Source organism: Triturus cristatus, chromosome 8 (assembly GCF_964204655.1).
Source record: "Triturus cristatus chromosome 8, aTriCri1.1, whole genome shotgun sequence".
In the NCBI taxonomy this organism is placed as follows: Eukaryota; Metazoa; Chordata; class Amphibia; order Caudata; family Salamandridae; genus Triturus; species Triturus cristatus.
In genome coordinates, this window is record NC_140591.1 from 1,161,030,780 (window position 1) to 1,161,043,489 (window position 12,710).

Sequence of the window (12,710 nt, forward strand, 5' to 3'; positions counted from 1 at the left end):
GAATGGTTCAGTACACCTGGGTCATAGTAAATGTACTACTGTGATCGAATTCAGTGATAAAGGCAAGTCTACATTTAGAGCTTCCCGTCACTCCTACTTCATATGTGGCCATACCGCATATATACGCCTACCTCTAGATTGGGATGGTACCTGTTACATTGCATTCCTTCTGCCACCTGTTTTCCTAGCCCCTCCTGATTATCATAGAAATACCAATCTAGTACACCATAGACCCCAGAGAGATATCCCGATTGTTGACTACACCGAAACAGCATGGGAACAATATACAGACTTCAATAAAGGTCTCTTTCCTTACATAGGTGTTGTCTCAAACAGTAAACTGATACGTAGATTAACCAGAACCCTTGAAGCAGTAGTGAATGAAACTACCTCTGCCCTAGGCAACTTAACAGAGGAGCAGTCTGCGATGCGGATTGTTGTTCTCCAAAATCGTCTTGTCCTTGACGTCATCCTAGCCGATAGGGGCGGAGCTTGTAGGGTCATCGGATCAAGTTGCTGTGTTTTCATCCCAGAAAACGCGCCATCCGTATATAAAGCCATAACTCGTCTTCACAAGATTGCAAACCAGATACATCAGAATCCAGGCACCTGGACATGGTCCGGTTGGTTCTGGAGCGTGTTGTCAGCCTGGGGATGGAAAGTCCTATCCTTCCTAGGTATTGGCCTTCTCATAGTATTCAGTTGTTGCCTGTGTCTACAATGTGGACCAGCGATTTGCGGCCTGTGTGCCACATCGTGTATTCCACGTTCAAGTTTTCATTCAAGATCCCGGAAGAAGAAAGAAGAGCAAATGATGTTACATGAACAGATTGATGGATTCCTGAAGATCGATATTTCATGAAGGGTCCGTAGGGGACAAGGAGGGAATGAGGAAATATGAATTTTTATGATCAATTGTGTCCCCTATCTAGACCCCAACGGCTCCATGTACATGCTACAAGTACATGTATGTTCCCTCCACTTCAAGCTATGAAGACGCAAATACAATTGTGTCCAACGTTAATATGTCCTCTTTCAGATCTGCCATGAATGGGTCAGATATTCCGTTCCTAAGTATGCCTTGCCACCGTCTTTATATGGTATACTTTTCACGTTTTCCAGCTCTGGCAAGGTAGGCCCTGAAATCTGCCATCGAGCTTTTCCTGCTTCTGCCTCTGAATGCTCCAGCCTGGACCTGCATCTGTATCCATGAACTTTGTCTTACTTCCTGCGCGGCTAACGGTGCCTAGCCCGGCCTGTTGCCTGCCAAAACTGTATTCAGCCTTCAAGTTATCTGCTCCGCTCCTCAAGAAATGCATTCCTGTCTAGTAGCTTAGGTAAACATCCCTCCAGCTGCAGAGCAAAGGGCCCGGCCTTACTGTCTCCGTGCAAGTAATTCATGACTTTCGTTACCATGGTAGGCCCATGCCCCCTCGCATCTCATGTAGACACTTAGACGCTTGTACACGCACTAGCAGTCAGTATAGAATAGACTCTGTCCGAAAAGACCTTTCCTTCCAGATAATATAGTTCCTTAAACACAAGATATTAGATATGATTTAGGATTAGGTTGTCCTGACATCCCAGACTTCTGTCTCCTCATGTAGGGCTAAATGTCAAGTTCCCTTCACCCTCTAGTTACACGTCAATCACACGTCATGCGGCTGCGCGCGCATCTCTGCCATGTATTTTTGCTGACTTTGCAGGATTCTCTTATGGATCCACCCACTTGTGTCATCATCATAATGACGTTTTTAGTATACACCTTTATGCACGCCTATTGTAACGCCTTTTCTCATTACGTATGTGTATTCTTATCAGCTGTTACGCCTCCTGCATCTGTCTTTACTGTAATGCATTTTACTATATATATTATAACCTGTCAATAATGTATTGCTGATCCCTTCCTGCACCTTCGTGGTGACGGAACTCGATTGCCTGGTTCGAATCATCATCATTCCTTTGTAAGGAATAAATTCCCTATTATACCCTCGAATACCACGGATTCTGCCTCTTATTTTTACTGAGTTATTCGTATTGTATTTTACCGCATAAATTAAGTCTAGGTAATTTAAATTTACCACAATGATATACATCAAGCAAAGTTTCAAGAAAGCCCCTGTTCAATTCATGATGTAAAGCTGGGAAATTACCTAGCAATAAAAGGCCTTTTTTGCTTAAACGGTAGGCTAGTTCAAGACTGCCCGGAAAAGAAAACTTTTAAACTGGGGTCACAAAATTGCCCTATAGATTATGTTTTTATGTTAGCATGGAATTTTGTATTAGTAAAGGGGTTTGAGATTAGCCACATAGAAGGAAGTGACCACAATTTAATGGAACTAGAGCTGGTGAATCTCCATCAGACTACCTGTGACAAAGTTCTTATACAACAGATGGACAATCCCAGGCGTATAACAACACGGTTAACTGAAGAATACATAGAAAGGCTAACCAGGTTGCAACAAAATATTGATCTGGGATGTGCGAGTGGCCTGAACTTGACTTGGTACGTTGAGAAAATAAATCAAGTGGTACAAAGCCTTCATGTAGAACTCAGAACAGATGCGAGGGTTATCAAGAGTAAACAAAACACTCCGGCTAAACAAGGAAAGTGGTTTAATATAGTCTGCCTAAATAAGAAAAGAGAATTAAGGAGAGAAGGGCGTAGCCTGTGCCAAAAATTTGACCAGACCAGGGCAGAAAACCTCGTCAAGCTAAAGAGAGACTACACCATGCTAATTTGTAATACTAAAAGAGCCCACAAGGAAATCTGTTGGGGAAAATTATTGGAGGCAATCGAATCTAAAAACATACAACAGTTCTGGAAACTGATACAAGCAGCAACAGAACCCTTGGCTGCCTCAATGAACTGCGTGGTGGAGGAGGGTGCTTGGGAGGAATATTTGCAGGAATTATAAACCCCGGGGAGAGAAACTGAAGAGGAGGCATTATGGGACTGGAGTGGCCTGGTAGAAGGTCTAAAATTGGATTTTACAGTAGCAAATGTGCTTAACACGATAAGGACCTTGAAACTAACAAAAGCAGCAGGCCCAGATAATTTACCAGCCCTGATAATAAAATCAAACCCGTCCTGGTGGGCAGAATTTTTTTCACTCATGTTTTTAGTAATCCTAGAATCTGGAACGATCCCAATAAGCTGGAAGGGAGCGATAATTAGGCCGATTCATAAGAAAGGTGCTTGCTGAGCAGAACTGCAGCACCTCTACATCTCGTATGTATACTATTCATCTTCACAGCCGTACATGTAAATGTAAGAAACCTTCCCCAGTCTTGATGTAATCCCCGTTAGCTGATTAGGATTAAAAAACGTGGTAAACTAACCACACATTTCAAAAGAAAAGAAAGTACCGAATCTCGAAATCAGGTCAAAAAGGGAAGAGCACTGGTGCATTGATTATTTATGCAAACACGGGACGATGAGCCTGGCTATCATTGCTGTTATATGCGCTTTATTAACATATTGTAAGACTAACACAGAACTAACTGTTCATGCCCTATAGCCTCAAAAAATCGAAGATAGCATGTCTATGCTGTGTGTAATCTATGCTTCTAAAACTCACTCCAAGCAACAATATTAGCACACGCCATGTTTGTGATGTCACTGTGTAGTTCTGGTGACGTGATCATTAAGAGACCGACGTTCCGCGTGAATGCGGAACATGTGTGGTTGTGAGGGCGTTCTGTTTTTAAACGAGTTCGGAGCCCTGTTGTTTCACCTCTATCCCTGACTCAGATGCCAATTCGAGGCAACGACGGAGAGGTGAGGACACCCCGGTTTCATTTCATTTTGTTTCACGTAGAGTTGATGGAGCTTAGACTTTCTACCCGGCATGCTAATATTTTTGCTTGGAGTGAGTTTTAGAAGCATGTGTGTGTCGGTGTAGTTTATAATATGATAAAGATCGTATTATTTATATGAGCTCCCCTTTTTTCAAGGTCTACATAGACTGTCTCATTGTAACTTTGTATGAGTCCTAAACAAACTGGTGAGCATATTGATTACACACAGCATAGACATGCTATCTTCGATATTTTGAGGCTATAGGGCATACGAGATGTAGAGGTGCTGCAGTTCTGCTCAGCAAGCACCTTATAGTAGTTGAACAGTTTCCTTATGCTACTAATTGAGATTGAGCACTAGAAGCGACTCTTTTTTCTTCTTCATAGAGCGGGGCCTCCTAGTCCTGAGTAAGGTTCCAGGTGAGGTGAGGTCCATCCCTCGATCAAAATGGGTAAGCATTAACATACAATTGGTGTGTTGATATAGGGTGATATAGTTACTTGCCCTATTTTTTGGAGTACTTTTTCTGGATAATATTGTTTGGAGATTAAGACAATTTTTATGCTTTTTTGACAGATGCCTACTGCATCCTTTGAGGCGGAGGATCAGATTAAGGTTGTATTAAGTCCAACCTAATAATAGCGATATAAGCACACTCTATTTATTATTTTTCCTTGATACACTAATGCAGTAGCACAAAGTTGACAACTGGGGTCCTGAAGAAAGCCTTGGGTAAAAACTTTTCCCGCATGGCTGAAACATGTCGACCTTTTCATACAGCAGTTATTTGCAGTGCTTTAAATGGGAATAAAATAGTGCAGGTACTCATTTAAATGTGGTGAGTGGGCGGGCCTAAGGCAAGACATGGGAAGCTTACTGACTTATATACTAGTTGCAGCACATACCAAAACACGAGAAATGTGTTTCTATAATCAAAACAGGTGAATTCGTTATACAAAATGAAAGTAAAACACAGTGATAATTTAACATTTCCTTGTGTAGTAATATTTTTCTCTCACACAAAAACACGCACACACAAGCAGGCAAACAGACAAACATAGGCAGGCTCGCACACAAAATAATCAGGTGGGATTAAAGCCCCTTTAACCTCCTTACCCCCCATGGATTTCCTCATTGTGCTGTGACTGGGCTGCCTCGATTCCTTACACAGAATGACGGCGAACACCCGGATTTCATGCAAATGAGCCCACGCTGAGTAGTTCAGCGGGGGCTCAGCTCAGGGCTATACGAGTGCATTGGCTGTCAAAGAGACAGGCAACCACCACTAGCGGCCAATGCGCCTACCCTTTATGAGTACCGGTACTCTCCACGGCAGTAGAGAAGTGCCGGTACTCAGAGTGATAAAAAATAGAAGTGCCGGTACTCAGTACCTGTGAGTACCGGCCCATTTAAAGCACTGGTTATTTGTTGAACACTGCTTGTTGCACTGTTGTTTTTATTTAGAGCATGAGGTCTTTTTCTTTACATTAAACTAGTATCTTTTCCTCATAACTCTATTTTAATACACCACATGACTCTTTTCTAAGCACTGCACAAATCTCTCAATTGATCTACAATTAGACATATATGATCTCCTTTCTCCGATCCTTTGATGTTCCTTTATTGACCCGATTGAGTGAGCTTACTCCTTATAAGATAATCTCTATGATCAAGAGATACATCTTTCTTTGGATTGGATGACCAGATGATAGGATTGATCACTTAGACAATTGATGGGTATCCAAGCTCTGCTCTAGGGTCCTTTCTCTTGTTTGTCTGTTTTCTCCTCATGATACTCCGCTTTTGCACTCCTGTTTTTTGTCAATTTTTGACACATGCAGATATACATATTGTTATATACATCTGTTTATTGCAAGACCCCCAGTTCCATTAGTTTTTGATATTGTAGGAGTAGGGGAATAGAACTGTGGCAGGTCATTAAACTTTTTCCCTTAGACCCTATTACATACTGGTTGTTTAGATCCTAAAAGAGTTACATAGAGGGAACTGGGCCCAGGTAATTAGAGCCACACAAGGGTCATTGACGCATAAGATACCTGTAGGGAATGGTCTCAGACAGGGGTGCGTATTTGCCTCTTTGCTATTTGCGATCTTCTTAGCAGACCTCCCTGCGGTATTAGAAGCAGAAAGAAGCGCAAGCCCCAGAATGAGCGGAAATAAAGTGTCTTGCCTTCTATATGCAGATGATCTTGTGATCCTTGACCAAACAGAGATAGGACTCCAAAGGAAATTAAATGTTTTTAAGAGTTATTGTGATAAAACGTTTTTACATGGAAAAAACAAAGGTTCTATGCTTTGGGAAGAGAGGTAAGAATTTTAACTGGTTTCTAGGTCAAGACAAATTGGAGGTAGTTAAAGAATATAGATACCTGGGCCTCTGGTTTGATAGTGTGCTAAAATGGTGCACTCACCTGGAGGCTCAAAAAGCGAAAGCTTTCTCGTCAGTCTGTGAACTGAAAAAATGTAATAAAGAATATGGTGATATGTCACATAAACCTCTGTTAAAAGCATTTGAAGCAATGATCCCCCCGCAAGTATTGTATGGGGCAGAAGTCCTTTACCTGAGTGGTAAATGCGGGTGGGATCGTAAAGAAGGAAAGTTCTTAAAAATGCTATTGTCGTTTCAAGCTGCACAATGATCCAAGCAATCAGAATGGAGTTAGGTTTAACAGCATGGAGCGTTCAAATCCAAATGTCTTTGGTAAGATTCTGGAAACGCCAGGATCCAGGTGGTGTGCAAAAGGTCTCACAGTGGTGCAGAGAGGAGATTCAATCAAGTAGCCTTAAATGGGCAAAGGATGTAAGAGGTAATCTCCAGAAAATAGCAGGGCGCCTTAAGGTGAGCCTTTCGCTACAAGCCCTGGAAGTAGATTTCACAAAGAGAATGCTTAGAGAGCAAGGGCAGATATATTCAAAATCGTTGAACCTTGAATATATGGCAGTGAAAAAATCAGTTCAGTGGCTAAAAAGCTCATGGGTAAATGAAGATTGGTTCCCGTACTTGGATATCTTGCCCAATCAAGGGTTGAGGTATGAAATCTTAAGGGCCCGAGTTGGTATTAATCCCTGGAAGACGGAAGAAAAAATAAAGGTAGCATTGATTCAAACAGATGGTATTTGTAAATGGGGGTTAGGAATAAGAAATGACATTTTGCACATATTGCTTGATTGTACTTTGGTTTTAGATATACGGAAATTGTTTTTACGTCCTTTATTCTTGAAACACGAGGTAAACTCTTGTGCCCAAGCTGTTTGTTTACTTACGGAAATGCCATTCTTAGACATTGCAATTGCAATGGGAACATTTTTGAAAGCAATAAAAGATTTCGTAGGGGAGAAATTAAAGGAGGGGCATTGATTTTAAACGTATTTTAGTGTTCTCCCACTGAAAAGAGTACCAGTAGCTGGATCCTTATTGTGCTTTGTGTATTGTTTAAAGACTATGGTCTAAATAAACAAGTTTCTCTCTCTCTCTCTCATGTGTGGACTATGACAGCCATCCTAGCATTGGGCCTGATAGTGTTCTAACATTCCTACCTTGTTGCAACACTTCAGATATTAATTGTAACTTGTGCAAATTTTCTGAAATATGCAGTATTATTGCTACAAGAACTGCCACAAACATTGCTCTAACAGTTGAGATCACTACCACTCAAGAGTTTATCCCTGTACTAGAAGAAAACCTTTCCAGTAAGGTCACCCCTCAAACAATGTCTGTCCAGCCCTGAGGTTCTCTTCAACTAAAATACCTAGTGCTATTATTGTTACTAACTCTTCTATCACACATAATCAAGAGCTGGGGGCTAACAAAGCTAATCCCAACAGTGATGTTAATTATACTCTCGGAATTGGGGCTTCTTCCAGCACGATTGTGTTAAATCCTGTAGTCAAATCTGGCTTGTACATAATCTTTTGGAACTTGGCAGCGATCTATTCTACATTTTCTGACCCTGGGTGGTTTGCTTTTATTGAAAGAAATTATGTTTGCATCTTCCAAGAGACTTGGGCTGGGAACAGGGTATTTATTAATGATTACACCACTTATTGCGTTGAAGCATGGGCCCCGAAAAAATCAGGTAGAGCCAGTGGAGGCTTAGCTATCTTTGTAAAGAATGCCATTGCTTGTGCCCATAAACAGTTGTCAGTTGAATCACATGATTTAATGGGGATTCAGCTTACTTTTCCTTCTCGATTAATTTTGACTGTTTTAACTGTCTACGCTAGGTCTGTCCCCTTGGGCACCGACTCACTGGTTTTGACTACGCTAGATGACCGAATTGGCATCTACCAGTGCAAGACTAACATTTTGCTGAGAAACCCCTTGAGAGGAAGTCAGTAAGTACCTGAGGGAGGATTAGACTGTCAAAGTGATATTAGTGCTTCCCAGGGAAGTGAAGGTAAAGGAAAGGGTACTCACATGGGATTCCAGCGTGAATTAATAGAATGGGAAAAGCATTGGGACGGTATGTTAAAAAATGCATGGAAAGCTCAAGTGTATTGCACTAGTAAACTGACTGATTGAGCTACTATATACAAGGAATTAATCACAGGACTTGTAAGGTCGCAAGGAGACAGACTTACCCCAGTGAGAGGAGGGCAGTCTTCAAACAATCCTCCCTCAGGTACTTACTCAGTTTTCCTATTTGCATATAATTCCAGCATCCTAGCTGGTTTTGGCCCCTCGTGATTTACTCTAATATGTTATCAATCCACAGATGTCCCTGCATTGATAGGTCCTGAAGAGAAACCTCACAGCTAATGGGATTGAAACGCCATCGACAGTATTGAAAGTGAATCATTTACCAGTCTCGATTATTATATCAGATGGCTGTGTTCATCTTGTACTAAACCAATGGTCAACTTTGTCATTATGGAAACCTGTTTTCTATGTCACAAAATGTCACGCACAGTGTTATGAGTTTCATGTTCACTTGGGGACACTGCACACCTATACTGAATACTACTGTTAATATTTATGTATAAAAACATTTTGAACTTATTAGTATCATGCTCACTTCTCTTTCTGACATCATTCCTACCCCTATTCCTATTGTCATTGTGTACTGCAACACTGTGTATTGTTTACAATTGTTTCCACAGGAACCCATGTTTCTGGTTATAGCTATTAAAGTGAAAGCGCGCCATGGGAGCTTTTACACAAAAACAAAATGTTTTTCAGCTTGACAAACAAATGTGTTGTTTTGTAAAAGCACCTCATGCCGCGCTTTCACTTTAATGGCGACGGTGCCCCTTTTTTTAGATGTGGCCAGGGCTTTAAGAGGAATGAAAAAACGGGGGGGGGTCTCTCAATGGGGCGTGGTCAATGTAATTAAGGGCGTGGCTTAAAAACACGTAAGCTAAAAATCTGTGTTTAGCACAGTGTGCCGCCCGACTTGTATTTTGGTGTTCCTGTCATTGCATCCAAATATATGATACAACAAGTCACATCATACCTACAAGTCCAGACTATTGGCTTTGTCAATGGTCGCTAGTTGCATAAGATAAACAAGCAGCGACTATGGCTTGTACATAATATTGAAAAAACTTCCACTTAAAGCCCTGGTGACACTACGCTAATGTTGCTGCTACTGAGTTTCAAAAAGAGAAGGGAAATACAGAGAGAAAATGACTCTCTTTAAAGGATTTCCCTTCCTCTACACCGCTCACCACACACACATCGATGTGCCTGCTGTCACTGCAGTCCAGAGAAAAAAAACGGACCGCCTGTGCCAGGGCACAAAACAGAGCCCTATAGAGACCCGTTTTGAGGCCCCCTTAAAAAAACTGCCAGTGCTCAGACCCGGTGAGACCCGGCCCACTTAAAGCCCTGGATGAGGCTCATCTAAAGAAAGGAGTGCAGCTGCCATTAATATGAAAACTTGGCAAGGGGTGCTTTTACAAACAAGCATTTGCAATGCAATAGGTATTGCATTTGCGAGAGTTTAAGCTATTGGCATTGTAAATGACAATTTCTTTTATTTATCTGTTTTGAAAACCAACACATAAATAAAAAGCATTGTCATTTACAATGCCAACAGCTCAAAATCTTGCAAATGTGAGACCTATTGCATTGCAAATGCTTGTTCTATACTAGGCTGTAGCTCGAGGGCATCCGCCGTTTATGGGTCAAACCCGCAGTCTATGTAGGTCAGAAACTTCTAGCTGGAACTTGATTTTCAGGCTGAGATTGACAGGCGTTTGCTCACTTCTGTGCAAGTCATTTACATCATTCCAGAGAAAGGTATGCTTATTACACTCTACGGAGTAGCAATTCAACATTCTACGCACGATTGTAAAATAACAAAGACGCTGCCAGGCGACAGACTACGCAGTTTAAGTATTGAGTGAGCTTCGGGAGTAAGTGGCCACGTTGTACGCTGGTTTGCGACAGCTCTGTATGTACACTGACAGCTGATAAGCAAGAGGAAAGCTAAGTTAGAATAACATTGGCTGACATTGACACGCGCACACTTGCAGTCCTGGGAAGTTCCTTTGGGCCGGTGACAGTGTCTCCACTTATACATAAAATGGGCGCAGCTCGTGTGGTTTGCGATGTTCTTTCGGCACGAGTGTCCTAGCAGTGCCTATAAAGTTTCAACATGCCACCCTCCCGATTCAGGCGGTAGACAACCGACCGCAAGGTTAGTCTCTCGGCTTCCGACTCCTGTCTGCAAAAACCCGATTCCTCGGCAGGCTTCTGCAGACAGGGGCTGACTGACTGTTCTCGTGTGGTTGGGAGTATGTACTGGCAGTAACCTGCCCATGCAGGCCAGCGCACAACGCTTTTGTCACTCTCCCTGCCTGCCACAGCCTTTCTCCATGCTCCTAAGGTAAGGAAAAAGAACTGGTATTTTCATTTAGTCCCTGTACATGAAAATACACCAGATACAGGCCTCAATGGGAGAAATACATTCTCCCGGATATTTAAAAAAAAAACAAATCTCCCACTTTACTCTTCTAAAATGCTGGCATGTATAAAGACTACAGTAACAACGTGTTTCTGTGTTTACCTACTTGTGGGTTGTACGCACGGGCTTCAGTAGGGGCAAACTGTGCCGATACCTCCTGTGGTAGGCACATCGTTCTTCGTCCATACTAGAGGGGGTTAAAGCAAGGGGCCCTAAATCCCCTCGAAACAGACACCAGAGTTTACTGATGACACCTGAAAGAAAGAAAAAAAGCAAAGCTCTTGAAATGGAGTGACGTGTGAAAAGTGTTAGGCTCAGCACAAAACAGAGAAGGGCACGATAGCAGCTGTCCTCAGTACCCCCCGCCATTCAAAGGTGGCGCAGCCCATTTACCTCAAATAGAGTTCTAACAGCCAGGCCCCGCGGGCCGGTTGGCTTCCGGCCAGCGTTCCCTGGCAGCTGCTATGAAGAGTGCGACGAACCCAAGGAGTGAGGCAGAGGAGCCGCTGTTTTCCGCTGTCGCGGAGTCAACACAGGCTGCGGCTTTTTGACAGGAGTTCTTGACGCCTTTGGCCGCTCCCCCGCAGCAGAGCCCGCCCTTTGCAAAAAGTCTTTACTCTGCTCTCGCCCTTCTGGCCTCCAGGGTGTGGCCCTGTGCGCTCAGATAAGGACGGGTAACTCGAGGCCCCGACAACTTTAAGGCCCCAATGCGGATCCCTTCTTCTGTTTCTATTCTGAGGCCCTCTTCGTATCTTCACATGCGTTTTAGGAGACCACGTTGTTCTATAGAGACAGTGGCGCCGTGCCCATGGCTGCCCAGTTTTGAGTTTTCTTATGTGTAACACCATGGTTTCAGTCGGTATATGGGTGACATTCCATTTTTTTTTATGTGTGACATGACATACACTTCCAATGATACTTTTTCAGGAGTAAGGACACCAGTAGTGCTCTTCCTGTTATATAAATTTCCCGAATTGGCAAATGCTGACAACGCTTCTGAAATGTATAGGCAAGGACAATTGTAAAACTTTAAGCAGTATATAAAAGTCTTTTGTCAAGGCTGCGCTTGGGGCCACGCAGTGGCCCCTCATCAGGGCGGCCGCCTTAGTGCCACAGGAAAGCACTGGAATCGGCCTCCTAGTCTCCCTGGGCTGGGACCAGGGGGACTTCCGGCCGGCCACTTCCGGTAGTGGGAGGGGGGACAGGGGTACATATACTGTCCCCCGCCCACTGAGCAGCCTCTTGTCCGCTGCCCGTCTCGCCTTTCGGAGGGTCGCCCGTCGTCGTCGTCGCCCCTAGAGGACGGTGAGTCCTGCTGGTTATCCTCCCTCCGCCCCGGCCCTGGACTGCCACGGGCGGGGGAGGCACGGGACCCCCTACGCGGGCTTTTGGCCAGGCTACTGTTTAGGGTGGCACGGGCTTGGGGCACGGTCGTCCGGGAAGGTGCGCGGTGGGCGGCGCGCAGTTCGGAGGGTCGCGGGCTGGTTCTGCCACGATGGAGGCCGAAGTATATCTACAGGCTCCCCCGACCAACCACCCCCCCCTCACCCCCACGGGTAGACCATATGAAAGAGCGCATGTTTGGCAACAATGAGGCATCACGTCCAACCCTCGGCATTTCAGAAGCCTCTGTTCCGTATCTAGTTTTAACCGAGCATTTGCCAAGTCCGTAATCCTACCTGATGCGAGAGGCACGTGATGCTCCGGTGCCCCCGGGTCGCGACCGCTTGTTCCATGGGCGGGTGACCGCGGGCGATGATCCGCGGGGCTGGCAGAGCGGCAGCTATTTAACATATTAACACAAGCCGGTCACCGGAAGCTAGGGTGTTGATCCTCGGGCGCGTCACATCCTGTGACTCTGGGGAATCACTTGAACTGGGACGGGGTGGCGTCCGGCGGCTAGACTGCCGAACACGGTGACGGAAACCGGGTTTTCGAACATGGGATACACACACATCCTGTACTCTGGGGAATGATTT

The 12,710-nt window shown here is 44.1% G+C and overlaps 1 protein-coding gene across 3 annotated transcripts in view; it reads right to left on the reverse strand.

The window, feature by feature from the left end:
- The window catches only part of LOC146805541 (ATP-binding cassette sub-family C member 5-like), a 1,766,780-nt gene extending 1,755,511 nt beyond the window's left edge, over positions 1-11,269 (reverse strand). For 2 of the 3 annotated variants that reach the window (XM_085622799.1, XM_085622798.1), the window contains exons 1-2: positions 11,125-11,269; positions 10,838-10,985 (exon numbers count right to left, since the gene is read on the reverse strand). In XM_085622799.1, the coding sequence (XP_085478925.1) occupies positions 10,838-10,917 (80 nt within the window). In that variant the 5' untranslated portion in view covers positions 10,918-10,985; positions 11,125-11,269. Of the gene's footprint in view, positions 1-10,837; positions 10,986-11,124 lie in introns of those variants that run through there. The other variant, XM_085622800.1, reaches the window with a different exon arrangement.
- Positions 11,270-12,710: the final 1,441 nt, after the last annotated feature.